The 14,741-nt window shown below is 61.7% G+C and overlaps 3 protein-coding genes across 5 annotated transcripts; 1 reads left to right on the top strand and 2 right to left on the bottom strand.

The window, feature by feature from the left end:
• Positions 1 to 1,935: 1,935 nt before the first annotated feature.
• Positions 1,936 to 8,685, bottom strand: TTLL13 (tubulin tyrosine ligase like 13). 3 transcript variants are annotated; one of them, XM_057422707.1, is made up of 10 exons: positions 8,397 to 8,685; positions 7,764 to 7,894; positions 6,377 to 6,533; positions 5,988 to 6,170; positions 4,979 to 5,064; positions 4,633 to 4,858; positions 4,037 to 4,226; positions 3,157 to 3,427; positions 2,552 to 2,735; positions 1,936 to 2,259 (listed from the first exon to the last, which is right to left on the bottom strand). In XM_057422707.1, exons 1-10 carry the CDS (start codon positions 8,409 to 8,411, stop codon positions 1,948 to 1,950), a joined length of 1,755 nt encoding a protein of 584 aa, XP_057278690.1. In that variant the 5' UTR covers positions 8,412 to 8,685; the 3' UTR covers positions 1,936 to 1,947. The 3 variants fall into 3 exon arrangements, with proteins under 3 accessions (XP_057278690.1, XP_057278688.1, XP_057278689.1); XM_057422705.1 differs by having other exon boundaries at positions 3,157 to 3,345; positions 4,042 to 4,226; XM_057422706.1 differs by lacking the exon at positions 1,936 to 2,259 and adding an exon at positions 2,333 to 2,434 and having other exon boundaries at positions 3,157 to 3,345; positions 4,042 to 4,226.
• A 1,739-nt stretch (positions 8,686 to 10,424) lies between these two features.
• Positions 10,425 to 11,507, bottom strand: GDPGP1 (GDP-D-glucose phosphorylase 1). The gene has a single exon (XM_057422733.1). It carries the CDS (start codon positions 11,505 to 11,507, stop codon positions 10,425 to 10,427), a length of 1,083 nt encoding a protein of 360 aa, XP_057278716.1.
• A 40-nt stretch (positions 11,508 to 11,547) lies between these two features.
• On the top strand, positions 11,548 to 13,671 carry CIB1 (calcium and integrin binding 1). Its single transcript, XM_057422728.1, has 7 exons — positions 11,548 to 11,651; positions 11,736 to 11,770; positions 12,244 to 12,346; positions 12,650 to 12,803; positions 13,041 to 13,159; positions 13,243 to 13,331; positions 13,567 to 13,671. Exons 1-7 carry the CDS (start codon positions 11,601 to 11,603, stop codon positions 13,586 to 13,588), a joined length of 573 nt encoding a protein of 190 aa, XP_057278711.1. The 5' UTR covers positions 11,548 to 11,600; the 3' UTR covers positions 13,589 to 13,671.
• Positions 13,672 to 14,741: the final 1,070 nt, after the last annotated feature.

Raw genomic sequence — 14,741 nt, 5'->3', positions numbered from 1 at the left:
GCCAGCTGCAGGCAGGGACTCGGGTGGTCACCAGTTCCCAGAGAAGAGTTTAGTGTCCCCTTGCAGGGTCTGAGCCCACCCGCTCCTCCCACCCTGGCAAGCAGAGGAGCATCCACAGCACCTGCCCTTGGCTCCAGCGCACTCTCTGGAGCCTCCGCGGTGCAGACACGCAGAGCTGGAGGAAGGTAATGTGTACTCACAGCCTTCAGCCTTGCTTCCAGCAGCAGGGAGCTGCTGGCCTCGCTCCTGCTGCCCCTCGGGCTCGGTGCCGGGCCGGGTGATGGCTGTCGCTGATGCTGCCCAGCCCTGCAGCCAGCCCCTGTTTGGTGACCGGAGGCTCTGCCGTGCTGTGTACGGGATCCTCTTGCCTCGAATCAAGAGCACGGGTGCAGAGCCCGAGCCCAGGCTGGGCAGCAGCTGCACCTCAGCCCTGGGGTTGTACGTGTGCTGCTGTCCCAAAGACCGGAGTGGGTGTCTCAGGAGAGAGAAGGGGACGGGCGTCGTGAAGCCTCCGAGTGCATCCCGGTGGCACTGCGGCTGGAAGGAATGAAAGCAGCCACCCTTACTCCGGAGAGACGGGAAGGAAACGTCTGCTCTGGTCACCCACAGGCACTCACCAAAGCAGTGCTCCGGGTGCTGCCCCGGGCACGTCACCGTCACCATCCCAGACTCAAATCCTACCTGCAGCAGCGCCGAGGCTCCCGGCCCTTGACTGGGCCGAGCTGGAGCAGGAGCAGGCTGGGAAGATTTGGGATGAAGGATCTGGCCCACCCCCAGATAACCCTTCTCTGCTAAAAAATACCCAGCAGCATCTGGGTTTCAGGTTCTGTTCTGCTCCATCTGGTATAGGAAATGCAGCTGCCCCAGTTTGTACAGATCAAATCCCATTTTAGGCTTCTTTTGTAAGGTAAATGAATTATTCCCAATCTCCTGGAAGAAACTGGAAGACTTCTAGGTTCTGAGTAATTCCTGCAGCTCTGGTGCTCCCGAGAGCCACCCTTCCAGCCAGGAGGAGGGGGTGGCCTTGCTGGAAGCAGATGGCGCTGCTGGAAGGGGTAATGGACTGTGCAAGGTTTTCCATTAGTTGCAGGTCCAGAACCAGGCCTTCCCAACTCAGCAGGTGACACTCACAATCAGTGCCCAGAACAGCCCCTGGAGCCTGATGGAGCCCACAGACAACCTGTGGGTTTGGGGCTTTCTCCTGCTCAGGTTTCAGACTGGCAGCCTGGTTTGGGAATGGTGTGATAGCCAAGACTCACTATGAGACAGCCATGCAGATCTCCTTTAGAATCCCAGCCTGGTTTGAGTTGGGAGGAACCTTAAAGCTCATCCAGTTCCAACCCCTGTCACGGGCAGGGACCCCTTCCACTAGAACAGCTTGCTCCAAGCCCCTGTGTCCAACCTGGCCTTGAGCACTGCCAGGGATGGGGCAGCCACGGCTTCTCTGGGCACCCTGTGCCAGCGCCTCAGCACCCTCACAGGGAAGAGCTTCTGCCTAAGAGCTCACCTCGGTCTCCCCTCTGGCAGGTTAAAGCCATTCCCCTTGGCCTGTCCCTACATCCCTTGTCCCAAGCCCCTCTCCAGGTTTCCTGCAGCCCCTTCAGGCACTGGAGCTGCTCTCAGGTCTCCCCTTCAGGAGCCTTCTCCAGGCTGCCCCAACCCAGCTCTCTCAGCCTGGCTCCAGAGCAGAGCTGCTCCAGCAGCAATGTGGCCTCCTCTGGATTCGCTCCAGCAGCTCCACATCCCTCACGCTTAGCTGTGTGCTAGGCACAGCAGTGTCCAAAAGGCAGTATTGTTGTGGTCTGTTCTTTGGAACATAAGAGTTTTCTGGGAAGGAGCACCCAGGAACTCTCAGCAGTGAGGGGAACACCCCTAGCATACCCATTTGGAAAGGGACAAAGTCAGTAACTGCACAAAACCCTGTGTACCCATACACTGTGTTGGATCTCATCTGACTGAGCCAGGGATGCTCAATGCCTGCGATCCATCCTCGCCATCCTCCTGGGAATGGCTGTCTCCTGCGCTGGCCACGCAGGAGGGGTCTGGGTGCTCTTCAGTTACCTGGCTCTTGCAGTCAGCAGGGAGGGACCTCTGCATGTCAGCTGGTGGCTGGGGTGCAGGTTGCAGGCGGGAGAGCTGGTCTATGATGCCCAGGCTTCGGATAAGGTTCTCACGTTGCAGCAGAGCATTTATTCTTTTCTTCTCCTCATTTGCCACAATATCCTGGGGTTGCATGGAGTCGACCTGCGTGTGCTGTGCCTTGGGAAGGGAAGAACTGAGTTACAGCAAAGACGAAGCGATGCGCAGCAGAGACAAAGGCATGAGGTGCTCTGAGCCCTAAGGAGAGCTACAGACTTGGGGCGAGGTGGGATGAAAATCCCAGTGGGAGCCACTGCAGCAGCTGCCTCCCAGCACAAGCTGTCACCTCTTGGTGCTGCATGAAGAGGACCTTGTGCTTCTGCTCCATGGGAGACACCCATGGACCCACACTGTTCCCAGCGCCACATCACTGCCTTTGGGAGCCCCACAGACCACCACAAGAGGAAAGTACCTTCCTATCCCATATCCTGCTGCTTCTGGAGGTGAGGCGGGCTGAAGGAGCTGTGCTGGTAGTGCTGGTCCGGGGTTTGTCCCCTCCTGACTCCCCGTGCAGCTCTTCCTTCCTCTCCGCTTTCTTCTTCATGATGGCAGCTTCAAACTTCTCCTTTTTCAGGCGAATTTCCTCCAGTTGCTGCCTGCCAGAGAAGAGTCAGAGTCAGTAATCTCAGTGGTTCAGTAAGAGCCACAACAGCACGAGGTTCTTATGAAGCCTTCAATCCGGGGACATTTTCCTGCAGTCAGGAGTTCTGTAGTGGACAGGCTGTCATAGGTGCCAAGAAATGGGCCGGGAGATGCTCACTTCTGTAAGAAATGCCCTTGAACTGGGTTGTGCCCCCCGGAAAGGTGAAGGACCCTCACGACACGGTGCCTCCAGAGCCCAGAAGTCAACGGAATACTGCATTTGCCTCTCAAGGGAAGTCTCTGCTGCGGTGACACAGCCCACGCAGGGTCCTCGCCTCCAGCTCTCACCAGCGGGCTCACATCTGTGAAGCAGCAGAGCTGCTCCTAGGATGGGAAGGGGAGCAGGCGGGCTCTGTGCCAGCCGTGAGGGCGTACCTGGCACACTCCTCCCGTGCTTTGGATGAGGCTGTTTCCCGGAAGAGGGAGCCGCTGTGCTTGAAGAAGCGCTCGTAGCGCTCGGTGCCGTGGGCCGGGTAGATGCGCCGGTACCCGCCGAGGTGCGCGTCCTCGTACAGCTGCGCCTGGCACAGCCAGGCCTCCTGGCTGCTCTGCAGCTCCTCACGCCTGCCAAGGGACACGGCACCGCCCGGGCACTCGCTGCCTGCGGGCCCGGGCCCGCGCGAGCATCTTCGCCCGCTTGGGAGCCCTTTTGAGGTGCAGGGGACCAGCAGAGCCCGCTCCCTGTCATCCTCTGCCCAGGGAGTGCTGGTGGAGCGCTTCCTGCCCTCTCCCCTGCTGCCCAGGCTTCCCCCCTGCCCCTCAGTCTCTTCACCCACCAACCCAGTGACAAGAGCTCTGCATGGCAGGAGGAGCCCGGGCAGTGGGTTCCTGTACCACAGCCTCGTGAAAGGGCACACAGACAGAGAACAGGGGGGAAACCCTCAGCCCTGGGGAAGGAGCCCTGCCTGGGGAAGGGCCCCATGCCCCCCTGTGCTCTTGGTCCCTCAGGCAGTGATGTGATCTGTGCTGCGAGCATCACAGGGGATACCAGCACTGCCCATTGGCACTGAAAGATGGGCCAAGCACTGGGGATGACCCTGTACAGTGCCCAGAGCACTCGGTGTCTCTGATCTAGCACCTGGAGAGAAGCCCTGGCTCTTCCTTGCTGGGTGCAGAGGGCTTGGGAGATCTGAGAGTCTATACAGTGCCATGGGCTTTGGGAGCTTTAACTTGGAGGCAGCCAGCCTTAGTTTCATCCTGCTCTGCCATGGCCCATCTTTTCTCACCAGGGCCCTGCAGCACCATGGGGAAGAGCAATACCTGGATGCACGGGAAGTCTGATGAGACTGGAGGAGCCGTTCCTTTACCCGCTGCTTGTCTTCCTCCAACACCTTCCTTTTGTTACAGGCATTCACATTTATCAAGTTTATGGTGTCACAGAGAAGAGCATCCTTCACCTCTCGGTCCAGGCGAGAGTCCGTGCTGAAGCTGGGGGAATGGTTCACCTGCCAAAGCAAGCAGCTCATCTCACCTGGCAGCTCCTGGCTCCAACCAGCCTCCCCACACGCTTCCCATGGGTGTTCTTCCGTGTGACAGTGACAGAGCTGCCATCTGCACTGCCGGCTGTTCAGATCCCACCCCCCATGGGACTACATTCGGGGTGCTACATGGGTGTAAATTCAGGACGCTGCTACAGGTCAAGGAGTCCCGAAGTCCAGGAAACTCCCTGCTGTGAGAGAGGGTATCCAGGGAATGGGCTCTTAGATTCCACTTAGCTTACAGCAGTTTCTTAGCTACTGGCCTTCGTAGCCTGTTTGGTTTTGTGAATGAGGTGGCCCTTTTTAATCAGACTAATCCCATTCATCCCCCCCTCGCCCCAGCCCAGCTCCCTCAGCAGAGGCTCCTGCTCACCTCCAGCAGCCACGGCTTCAACTTTCTGTCCAGCAAAATATCAAACCCCAGTATCTCAAAGCAGGCAGAGCCAGAGGTGTGCTTTGGGAAGCAGCTTTGGTAATTGTGCTTCAAAACAGGGTGAGCTGAAATAAGAGTCTTTATAATAATATCTTCAACGTCTTCCCAGAGCTTTGTTGTGTTGTAGCTGTTTTCCGTCATCCAGGCTTTCAGGGTGGACAGTTTCCTGTGGAGGACAGGAGATGGTAAGAGCTGACCTGTGGTACCACGTTTGCCCCAAGGCAGACGGAGGTAAAGCAGTGCCCCAGATGCAGCTTTCCTGCAGGATCTGGCAGGAGGACAATACCTCTTACTCCCCATGGTGTCATGCTGGACGAAGTTCTCGTTACGCTTGTTGATAGCATAATTGGTCAAGTGCATGCAGATATCATCCTGGGAGAGGAACCGCGAGAGAACCACAGCACATCAGTAGCAACAGCCCGGAGGCACTCACCAAGCCCCACTTCACCAGCTCCGCTCCGTGTGGTGATGCCCTCCCTGACAGGAGTCAGAGCCAAGAGAGCTCTGCCCCCTCTGCCCCCTCAGCCCCACAGGCGCCATCGCAGCCACGGCCCCACTGGTGACCAGGGACTCTCGGGGCAGAAGCTGCAGCACATCCCTGCAGGTTCTTTGTTGCCCCAGAGCAAAAGGCTGCCAGGATGTGCAGATACCAGGGCGAGGGAGCGTGGGCATGTGCAGCTCTGGGGCAAGCGGGCAGGCAGCCTGTGACCACGCATAGCAATCCAACACCACAGGCCACCTCCTGGTGGGATTTTATAGGTTACACACCCCTGCGTGGAGACGGGCATGGCCGCAGCCTGCCCCTTGCTGTGCCAGTTCCCCTCCGCTCTCTCCTAGGCTGTTCCAGATAATCCCCAGGCCCCTGTTTTGCACCCAGAGCCCAGGCAGATGAGGAATGGTGCAGGCTCGAGGATGCCCATAAAGGCAAGAGGCAGTAGGAGTGTTGCCCAGACTCCATGGGACCTTTTGTCCTTGTGGGTTTCCAACCCCTGGTGGGGTGAACCCCCAAGAAACCAGAGGTGGATGATTGTTGACCCAGTTTTGAGCAGGAGGTTTGGACTTGAGACCTTCCAAGGTTCCTTCCAAGCAAAACAACTCCTTGATTCTGTGATAATGCCAGGAAACAGCCCAGACATGGGGCCTGGAGCAGATCTGCTTCAGTCACCTGAAGTACCTCCTGTGAGGAGGAGGAGGAGGTACAGGGTGGGGAGAACAGGGAAGAAGCAAGCTGGATCCCATGGAACGCCCCCCCCGTTCCACAATGCCCCTAGGACACAGTGGGTACCAACACTTACAGACGCTGTGTGAGTTCCTTGGAAACCTCCCTTTTTTACCGGTTTCCCGCTGCTGGGATCGATGTACTTCACGGTGGCAAACCGGACCAGCCCCTCCTTGTAGACAAAGACCCGCAGCGGGTCACAGGACGTGACCAGCACGTAGAGGCGCATGTCAAATTTAAAGCCATCAATGAGGAAAGGCTGCGAGGGGAAAGGAGCAGGAGCAGGCGTGGGGTGAAGCAGTGCTGCCAAGCTGGCTGCTCCTCGGCAGCAGGAGGAGGGCCAGCGCCAGCTGTCCCTGTGCCTCTGCTCGGGCAGAAACAGGGATAAGGGAGGGCAGGGGACACAGGGAGGATGTGGGATGCGGGAAGAGCTTGGGAGGCTGCATTCCGAGACGGTGCCGTTACCTTGGAGATGTACTGCTGACAGATCATGTGCTCCCCGTGCTGGATGTCCTCGGGGTTACGGGTGACGAAGATCCCCTTCCCTTGGCAGCCGCTGTCTGGCTTGCAGATGAACGCTCGCTTTCTCCTCGTGCCTCCGTAGGCCCGGAAGTCTCCGTAGCTGTGCAAGGAAGGGGTGGCTGTGACAGCCCGCGGCCCCCAGCCTCTGAACCCTGGTGACAGCTGGGTGCTCAAACTGCGGTGCTGTGGGCTGGTACAGAGCCAGCTCCGGCAGCAGAGGGATAGCGCACCCATACCTGGCCCGCAGGAGTCGGTCCCTACGTGACCTGACACGGGTTACTTGTGCGCATCTCCCCCTCTGCTGGGAGGCTCGGAGGAAGCGGTGGCCTCTGTGCAAGCAGGAGCCAGGAAGATTTTAGCTCCGCTGGCACAGAGGGGGCCATAATGCCCTAACCAGAGCTGGGCGCACCCTTGTTATGTGGCTCATCTTCAAAGCAGCTCCAGCGGGAGCACGGGGCTTTGAGGGGTCGAGCCCATAGGTGAATTGGCTCTTCTGCTGTAGGTGGAGAAGCACCATCTCTCTGGTGGGCACCACGACGGGGGAAAGAGAGAGATAAACAGGGCAAACCCCCAGACAGTGCGGAGAGCAGTCCGAGGCCAGGAAACGCAGCCTGGAAAGACGAGAGAACTCGGTTTGTCTTCTCCAGACACGGGCAGACTGAGAGGACACAGCAAGAGCCTTCCTGCGCACCACACACCACTAGCACAGCGCAGCCAAACACTGCTCTCCAAAGCTGATATTTCAGCAAAGGTGCTTTAGGGCCAGTACCAAAATTACTCTCCCCATGAGGAGAGTTCAGCTGCAGAAAGGTGATGGGAGCCCCGCCTCGAGGGCTGCAGGAAATGGTCGGAATGAAACCTAAGAACGGGAGCCTCGTCTCCTCACAGCCACCAGAACTGGAGTGCTCTCTGGTCTCTTTCAGCTACAGCTCTGTCATTGCTTGCCTCTACATGGCCAGAGAAGCCCAGCCTCTGCCCCAAAGCCCAGTGATTCGGTATCAGCATCAGCCCTCTCCCCTATCCCCACTACTGCAGTGGGTGGTGGGGCTGCAGGGGCTGTGAAGATGGTCATCGCTGCCAGAGGGGTGGAAGCGCCTCATGCCATGTCCTGTGCCCTTCCTGGGCTAATTCCAATAGGAATTAAAGAGGTGCCAAACGAGAAACGTGCCTCCACATCCCCTTGAGTGCCAGGGAAGATCATGAATGCCTGGACCAAGAGGTGAGAGCTCGGTGAGGCGCCATCCCAGCCCCTGCTGCACAGTAAAGAGGGAGGTTCCCACCTCCCAGTTCCATGCCCCTGCTCTCAGCCGCACTATGGTGCATCACTCACTCTGCTGGCAGGCACCAAGTGCGGGGGAATATCTTGTACTCCTTAGGGAAGAGCTTGAGCATGCGGTTGAGGTTCCGAGCCAGCAAGTCCTTGCGGCAGATCTCGATCATGCCTGGGAAGTGGTTGATTTTCTGGAAGAGGCGCAGACAAAACCCAGGATCAGCACAGGAAGAGCAGGGACCCTCCTGGAGGCTGAGGAAAGCCGCTGTGTGGAGGAAGCAACGGCAGCACAAGGAGCTGGGCCTGCGGGTGCCTTGACCCGCTGCTGAGGGAGAAGGTTACACGGCAGCTGCTTAATCTGAGCTTCACCAGTGTGATTTATCTGCTCCCTCCATCTCAGCCCTGAAGCTGTCCCGCCCTCGAACATCACAGCTTCAGGAAGGAGCCATTTGTCATCATAACCATTTATTTCATGCTACATTAAAGGGGCTGGCAGCTTTCCAGTTCACACCACTAACTGAGAGCGCTGCTGATGGCACCGTATACCAGAGGCACAAGGGCAGTAAAGGCTTGTGAACCTCCAGAACTGCTGTGGAGAAGGGGGCCCAGGTACTGTTGTGGGCACTGTTCTGTTAAGAGCCCCATCTCACCCTGGTTCCTGGGCAATTCCTGCCGTTCCACGGGGGCAGTTACCTGAAAGCGTTTCATTTCCCTGACACGCTCCAAGGAGACCGAGTTGTCCGTCCAATACACCGTCCACTCCTCGTTTTCTCCCACCTCTCTCAGCCCGCAGCACTGCGCTGCCCGCCGCACTGTGCCAAAGCAAGCAGGTGACAAGCGCCAAGCAGGGCACCTAAGTACCAGGGTCTGTTAAATCCCCACGGGAACCAGGGCTGGAGCATGGAACCAAGCTCTGCAGCTGCAGCTCCCCTCTGAGATGCAGGGCACCAGTGGGACCAGCGGGAGGTGGCCAGAACACAAGTGTTACTGCCTAAACCCACCTCAGCCCCTGGCTGCGGCTGCGCTGGGAGCCATCAGCCTTCGAAGCCCACATGCTCAGGGTCCCTCCTGAACTAGAAGCAGGCTTGAATCCACCCTGGGCCTGACACCACGCGGGCAGACGCGAGCCTTCTGAAGGTACGAGTCTGCTCTTTGAAATCAAAAGCAACCCAGCAGCAGAACACACAAGCCCTGCAGCAGGTCTGTGTCAGCACCAGTTCTGAACCGGGCCTCTCGCAGGGCTGGGGAGTTGATGAAGGTCACTGCATGCCAGGAACCGTTGTGAAATGGTTCTGGTTCTTGCCAACCACCTCCTGCCGTGGGTCCCATCTGCCTCCCACCACCAAACTGCCCCAGCACGGCCCTGGGTGAAACGTGCAGCGCCCATCCCGCTGCCTAAACCCCATGTTCCTCATGCTGTGACCTTCAACAATGTGGTCACATAGCGAGAACAGCCATTAGCAAACTAGCTAATAACAGGCTCCTGGTATTTGATGGATGTTAAGAGAGTGCTTGTGGCAATGAAGAGGAGCACGGCAGGAGGGGACCAGCTCCTTGGAACATCACTGGAAGCAGACAGCACAGGGAAAAGCTCCAGGAACCAATCCTGCATGTTCTGTCATCACTGCCTTTATGTTTAACAGGTGCACAGGTGTTAGTCTTGCATTGCAACTGCTCCTAACTAAACCCTTGTCACTGGAATAATCTCCCGAGGGAAGTGGTGACTGCCCAGCACTGGACACTGTTAAGGTTTGTCGGGACAGGGTGCTGGGACATCCAGTCTAGGTCATGCTGTGCCTGGTCCAGCCTGGAAAGGAGGGGACCTCGAGGTCCCTTCAACCTGGGATTCTGTGATTCCACAACTCCTTGTCACCAATTCTAGCAGATTTAATGCCAAAGCAGGGCACCTCGGTCCAGGGGGCGCAACACCCCACACCTCACACGGGTCCAGGCCACTTGCAACCGATGGATGTAAAAACCAAGCGAGCACGGGGAGGGGACTCGGCACCAGCCCTTCTCCCTCGCTGTCGGTGGCACCCACGGGACATCCTGCGGCGCCTCGGACTTACCGCTCTCGTACCTGCAGGTGGTCAGGTTGATGGATGGAGCACTGCAATCGAGAGACCACAAAGAGCTCAGTGAGGACCCGCGGCCCCGTCCCGGGCACAGCGGGAGGGACGTTCACACATCACACACACACAGACCGGGATAACGGGAAACGTGACCCGGAGCCAGCGCGGCAAAGAGGGCCCCAACCACGGGGCCGCCCTGGGCGCGGCAGGGTCGGGATTACCGGGACAGCTTCAGGGGAAGAGCGTTTATTGCGGTTCGGAAGGCGGCCCCGGGGGGTGCGCTCGGGAGGGCGGGGGTCCGGGGCAGAACCGCCCCGCGGTAACGGCGGACACAGCCGGGCCCAAGGAGCGGGCCCAAGGACAAGGAGCGGGCGCAAGGAGGGGGCGCAAGGAGCGGGCCCAAGGACAAGGAGCGGGCGCAAGGAGCGGGCCCGCACTCGCCTGCGCTTCCTCCGCCTCCTCCGCTGCTCGGGGCCGGGGCTGCCGGCGGCCGCGCTGTGCCCCCCGCCGCCGGTCTCCATCGCGCCCTCTGCCGGCGGCCGCCCCGTTGCCATGGCGATAGCGCCGCTCCCGCCGGGCGGCTCCCCCCACCCGGGACCATAGAGAGCGCCCCCGCGGCCGTTGCGCGCAGTCCTCCGCCGGTGCCGGTTCAGCGCTGCAGGAGCCGCGCCAGGTCCCCGCCGAGGCGCAGCAGCTCGGGCTCCGGGAGCAGGTGCTCGCGGATGGCGCCCAGCGCCTCCCGCTCGGTGATGCGCTGGAAGAGCGGCGCGGCCGGCAGCGGCAGGAACCCCGCCAGCTCGCACAGCGCCACCTCCAGGCCCGCGCCCGCCGCGCTCCCGAAGCTGGGCCGCCGCGCCCACAGCAGCACCCGCAGCCCGCGCCCGGCCCCGCCGCCCTCCGGCGCCTCGCCCCGCGTCGCGAAGACGTTGTAGGCCAGGCCCGCGCCCAGCAGGTGCTCCGCGGCCCGGCACACGTCCTGGCACAGCGCCGGCAGCGCCGCGGGGCCCGCCGCGTACCAGAGGAAGGCGGGCGCGGGGACGGCGCGCAGGATGCTGAGGCCGCGGCAGAGCGGCTGGGCCGGCGCCGCCTCCACCAGCAGCGGCCGGGGCAGGTAGAAGCCGTGGAGGTGCAGGTGGTTTACGGAGGCGCGGCCGCCGAGGCCGTTGAAGCCCACGCGGAACCCCGGGTGCGCGCTGAGGAACGCGGCCTCCAGAGCCCCGCGCAGCGCGGGCGCCGTGAGCGCCTGCGGCAGCCGCCGCGCCGGGTCCGGCAGCAGCAGGACGTGGCCGCGCTCCAGCGGGCTGGCGTTGATGGCCACCAGCAGCGGGTCGGGGGCGGCCGCGCCGGCCCCGCGCAGCCGGAGCAGCACCTCGGCGCGCCGCAGCCGCGTGAAGTTGAAGGCGCAGGGGTCGAAGGGCTGCCGGAGGCTGTGCACCAGCTGCGGCGGGCGGCGCTCGGTGCTCCGCTGGACGTTGAGCTGGGCCACGAGGCGCATGGGGCCGGGCAGGACACGGGTGGGCAGCGGCCCCAGCCGGTACCGGAAGAAGCCGCGCTCCATCCTGTCGGTCCAGCTGTCCAGCAGTGCCCGGTCGAAGCGGGACAGCGCGGAGTCGGGCTCGGGCTCGGGCTCGGGCTCCCACCCGGCTGCCTGCTGCACGAAGTCCTCCTCCCCGTACACGAACTCCTCGAGCTCCGGTTCACCGGAGCCTGACTCCTCGCCCTCCGCCGCCATCGCTGCCGGCGCGCGGGGCGGGGCTTTGGGGTGCATTGGGGCGGGGCTTGATGCCGTGGGAGCGGCGGCCTGGCGGAAGCGGCCCGGGCCGCCATGGGGGGCTCAGCCAGCCTGCTGCCGCGGGAGGCGCTGGGCGAGTACCAGGTACGGGCACCGGCTCTGCCCGGGCGGACGGAGCCCCGGGGCCGAGCCCCCCCGGCCCAGCGCTGACCCCCGCTCTCCCCGCAGGAGCTGACGTTCCTGAGCAAGCAGGAGATCCTGCTGTGAGTAACTGCCGCGGGCGGGGAGCGGGACCGGGGGGCTTGTCTCGGCCCTGGGGTGCCCTCCCGACGAGCGGCCCCTCGACGCCCCGCGGGAGCCGGGCCCCGGCTGAGCCTTCCCTCCCCAGCCCGGCTTCGTGGGGCAAAGGTCTGGCTGGTGCCACCCCGCAGAGCGGGGGCGCTGGCCGGGGCCTGGCCGGAGTTCGCTCTTCCCTCCTGAAGTCCCGGGTGGGCAGGCACGAGGGCCGGCCCCTCGCCCCGCTGCCGGCCGCTGCGGTGCCAGGAGCCGGGCTGGAGCCGTGGCTGCTGCAGGATCACCCTGGCCGGCTCCGGCACATCCCGCTCTGCACCGCTGGCAGGGGCTGTGGGAAACGGGCTCTCAGCCGCTGTGCAGCGCTGGGAACCGCTGCCCGCGCTGCCCGTGCCCAGAGGGCTGCCTACAGCCACAGAGCCGCTCTTGTTCTTGCCTCTTCAAGTGCCTACAAGAGGTTCAGTGAACTGCTGCCAAAGGAGGAGAGGGAGAATGCCTGCTCCGCGCGCGTTCCCAAGAGCCGCATCCTGACGCTGCCGGAGCTGCGGGTACGGTGCTGAGCAGGCAGCGAGCGGGACGCGCTGCGGCGCCCTGGGGCTGGGCGGGTTTGGGCAGGGCCCTGTTTACCCGTCGCAGTGCCGGGCGCTGCCCTGGACGTGTTGCTCCAGCAGCCACCGGGAAGCTGTTCACTTGCCGTGCCAACACCCGGCTTCCTCATCCCGCCACACCATGGGGGAGCCTGCAGATCCCTGCGGCGCGGGGCTGCTCCGGGGAGGCACACTGGGACAGGTACCGGTGTCTGCCACGCTGGAACCAGCTCGGCCCTGCTCTGAGCCATTCCCGTGTTGCAGGCAAACCCTTTCCAGCACCGGATCTGCCATGTGTTCTCCACCTCGGATGACGGGGATGACAGCATGTCCTTTGAAGACTTCCTCGATATGCTGAGCGCCTTCAGCGACTCTGCGACCTCAGACATCAAATCCCACTACGCCTTCCGCATCTTTGGTGAGGCTGGGGATGGATGCTGGGTCCTGGGGTCCACACACTTCATGCTGGGGGGCGCAGGGATGAATCCCAGAGGGCTTTAAAAACTCCTGTTGGAGCTGCTAGTTTGGTGCGATGCTGTGCACCAAGAGAGGTGCAGTGTGGAGCCTCCTGTGTCCTCGGGCTGCCCGGCCCTTTCCTCACGGCTCTCTGGGGTTGCTGTGGCCGTGACAAAACATAACTTCCCTCTCCCTAAAGACTTTGATGACGATGGGACTCTGGACAGAAAGGACCTGGAGAAGCTGGTGAACTGTCTGACGGGACAGGGCGAGGAGTCCCGGCTGAGCAACGCAGAGATGGAGCAGCTCATCCAAAACGTGAGGACTGTGAGGCAGGGCATGAGTCACTGCATGGTCCCAGCCGCACAGAGCTCACTGCTTGCCTTTCCCTCTCCTTTCAGATCCTGGAGGAGTCTGACATTGATAAGGATGGCACCATCAACATCTCCGAGTTCCAGCACGTCGTCTCCCGCTCCCCGGACTTCGCCAGGTACAGTGGCTGCAGCAGCACAGCTCGTTCTGGGCATTCCCCTGCCCCCATCACTGTGCTGGCGTTGGGGCAGAGCTCTCAGTGGCTGCAGGACAAGGCCACCCTGTAGAGGTCTCCCATAACAGCAGAGCCTCATCCCATGCAGGGTAATGCTGTGCCTCACAGCACTGGGTGCTCACAAACCGCTTGCGTGTGCCCCAGGGAGGAGGTGCAGAACCTGTCGTGTCTCTTGCAGCTCCTTCAAGATCGTCCTGTGAGCACCCTGTGGCTCTCCAGCAGAACTGCTCCTCCTGCTCCTGCAGCTCCTCGTGCTCTCTGATGTTTCCTCTTCCAGCAGCAGCACCCACCTGGCTCACCAGCAGCACCGCACAGTGCCTTAGGCAGGACACCCTTCTGCTCCCTTTCAGAGGTGGCTCTGGAAGCTGCTGCCTTCCCGGCAGCCCCTCTGCCCTCCCAGGGTAGCTTTTTAACTCCTTACGCAAACCAAGGGCAGCTCTGGTGGGGTGCTCCTGGCTGGGGTCCCCTCTCTGCCCCCAGTACCAATTCGTGCCTTCAGCAGCAAGCAGGGAGCTGCCTCCCCTCACCAAGCCCTGCCCAGGGACATGGAGCCATTCGAGCAATAACCCACACACGGAGTCGTTTCTCCAAGCAATAACCACTGCTCTGAGCAGTGACCCAAGGGGCGCTGGGGATGTGCTGTCCTGGCAGCAGAGCACAAGGCACCCGACCCCTTGGCACTGACCACACTGCTCCCCTTTCCTTCCCTGCCCCTCCTCTGGCTCAGCAGCCGCACTGCCCCGGCCTCTTCCTCCCTCTGCGCTGCAGGACATAAATAAAGGGCTCTGGTTTCAGGCTCTGCTCTGTGCTGCCTTTGTCTGGCTGCGGGGGCTGCGCCGGAGCACTGCGGGACGGGTGCCATGTGGGGTGCTGGGGACACAGCCTCCTGCCAGGCCCCTCTGCCCACGCCAGCTCCAGGGGACAGGTCCCACGTCCTGCCTGGTGACAGCCCTTTCCGCAGGACACCTCCCTCCGCAGGCCCAGGGCTTGTTCTCAGCAGCACAAAGAGCTGGGCTCTGCGGCAGGAGGCACAAAGGGAAATCCAGGGCAGGCGAGCAGCCACCTTTGCTGCGGGCAGCGCCGGGCCCTTTGTGTCTGTTCATCCATCAGCTTGGCCTGGCCTGCTGCCAGCCACAGCAACGGCCCTGCCTGCGCTGCCTGCGCTTCCAGCGGTTCACTGTCATGGTCCTGTCTTTCCCGGGAGCAAAGATTCATAGAGCCACAGAGGAGTCTGGTCTGAAGGGACCTTAAAGCTTCCAACCCCTGCCACGGGCAGGGACCCCTTCCACTGGAGCAGCTTGCTCCAAGCCCCTGTGTCCAACCTGGCCTTGAACACTGCCAGGGATGGGGCAG

Source organism: Pezoporus wallicus, unplaced genomic scaffold (assembly GCF_028554395.1).
Source record: "Pezoporus wallicus isolate ANWC-B61680 ecotype Strahan unplaced genomic scaffold, APGP_CSIRO_Pwel_v1 contig_13178, whole genome shotgun sequence".
Classification (NCBI taxonomy): domain Eukaryota; kingdom Metazoa; phylum Chordata; class Aves; order Psittaciformes; family Psittacidae; genus Pezoporus; species Pezoporus wallicus.
The sequence above is the reverse complement of the archived record's forward strand: the minus strand, read 5'-3'. Positions and strand labels throughout refer to the sequence as shown.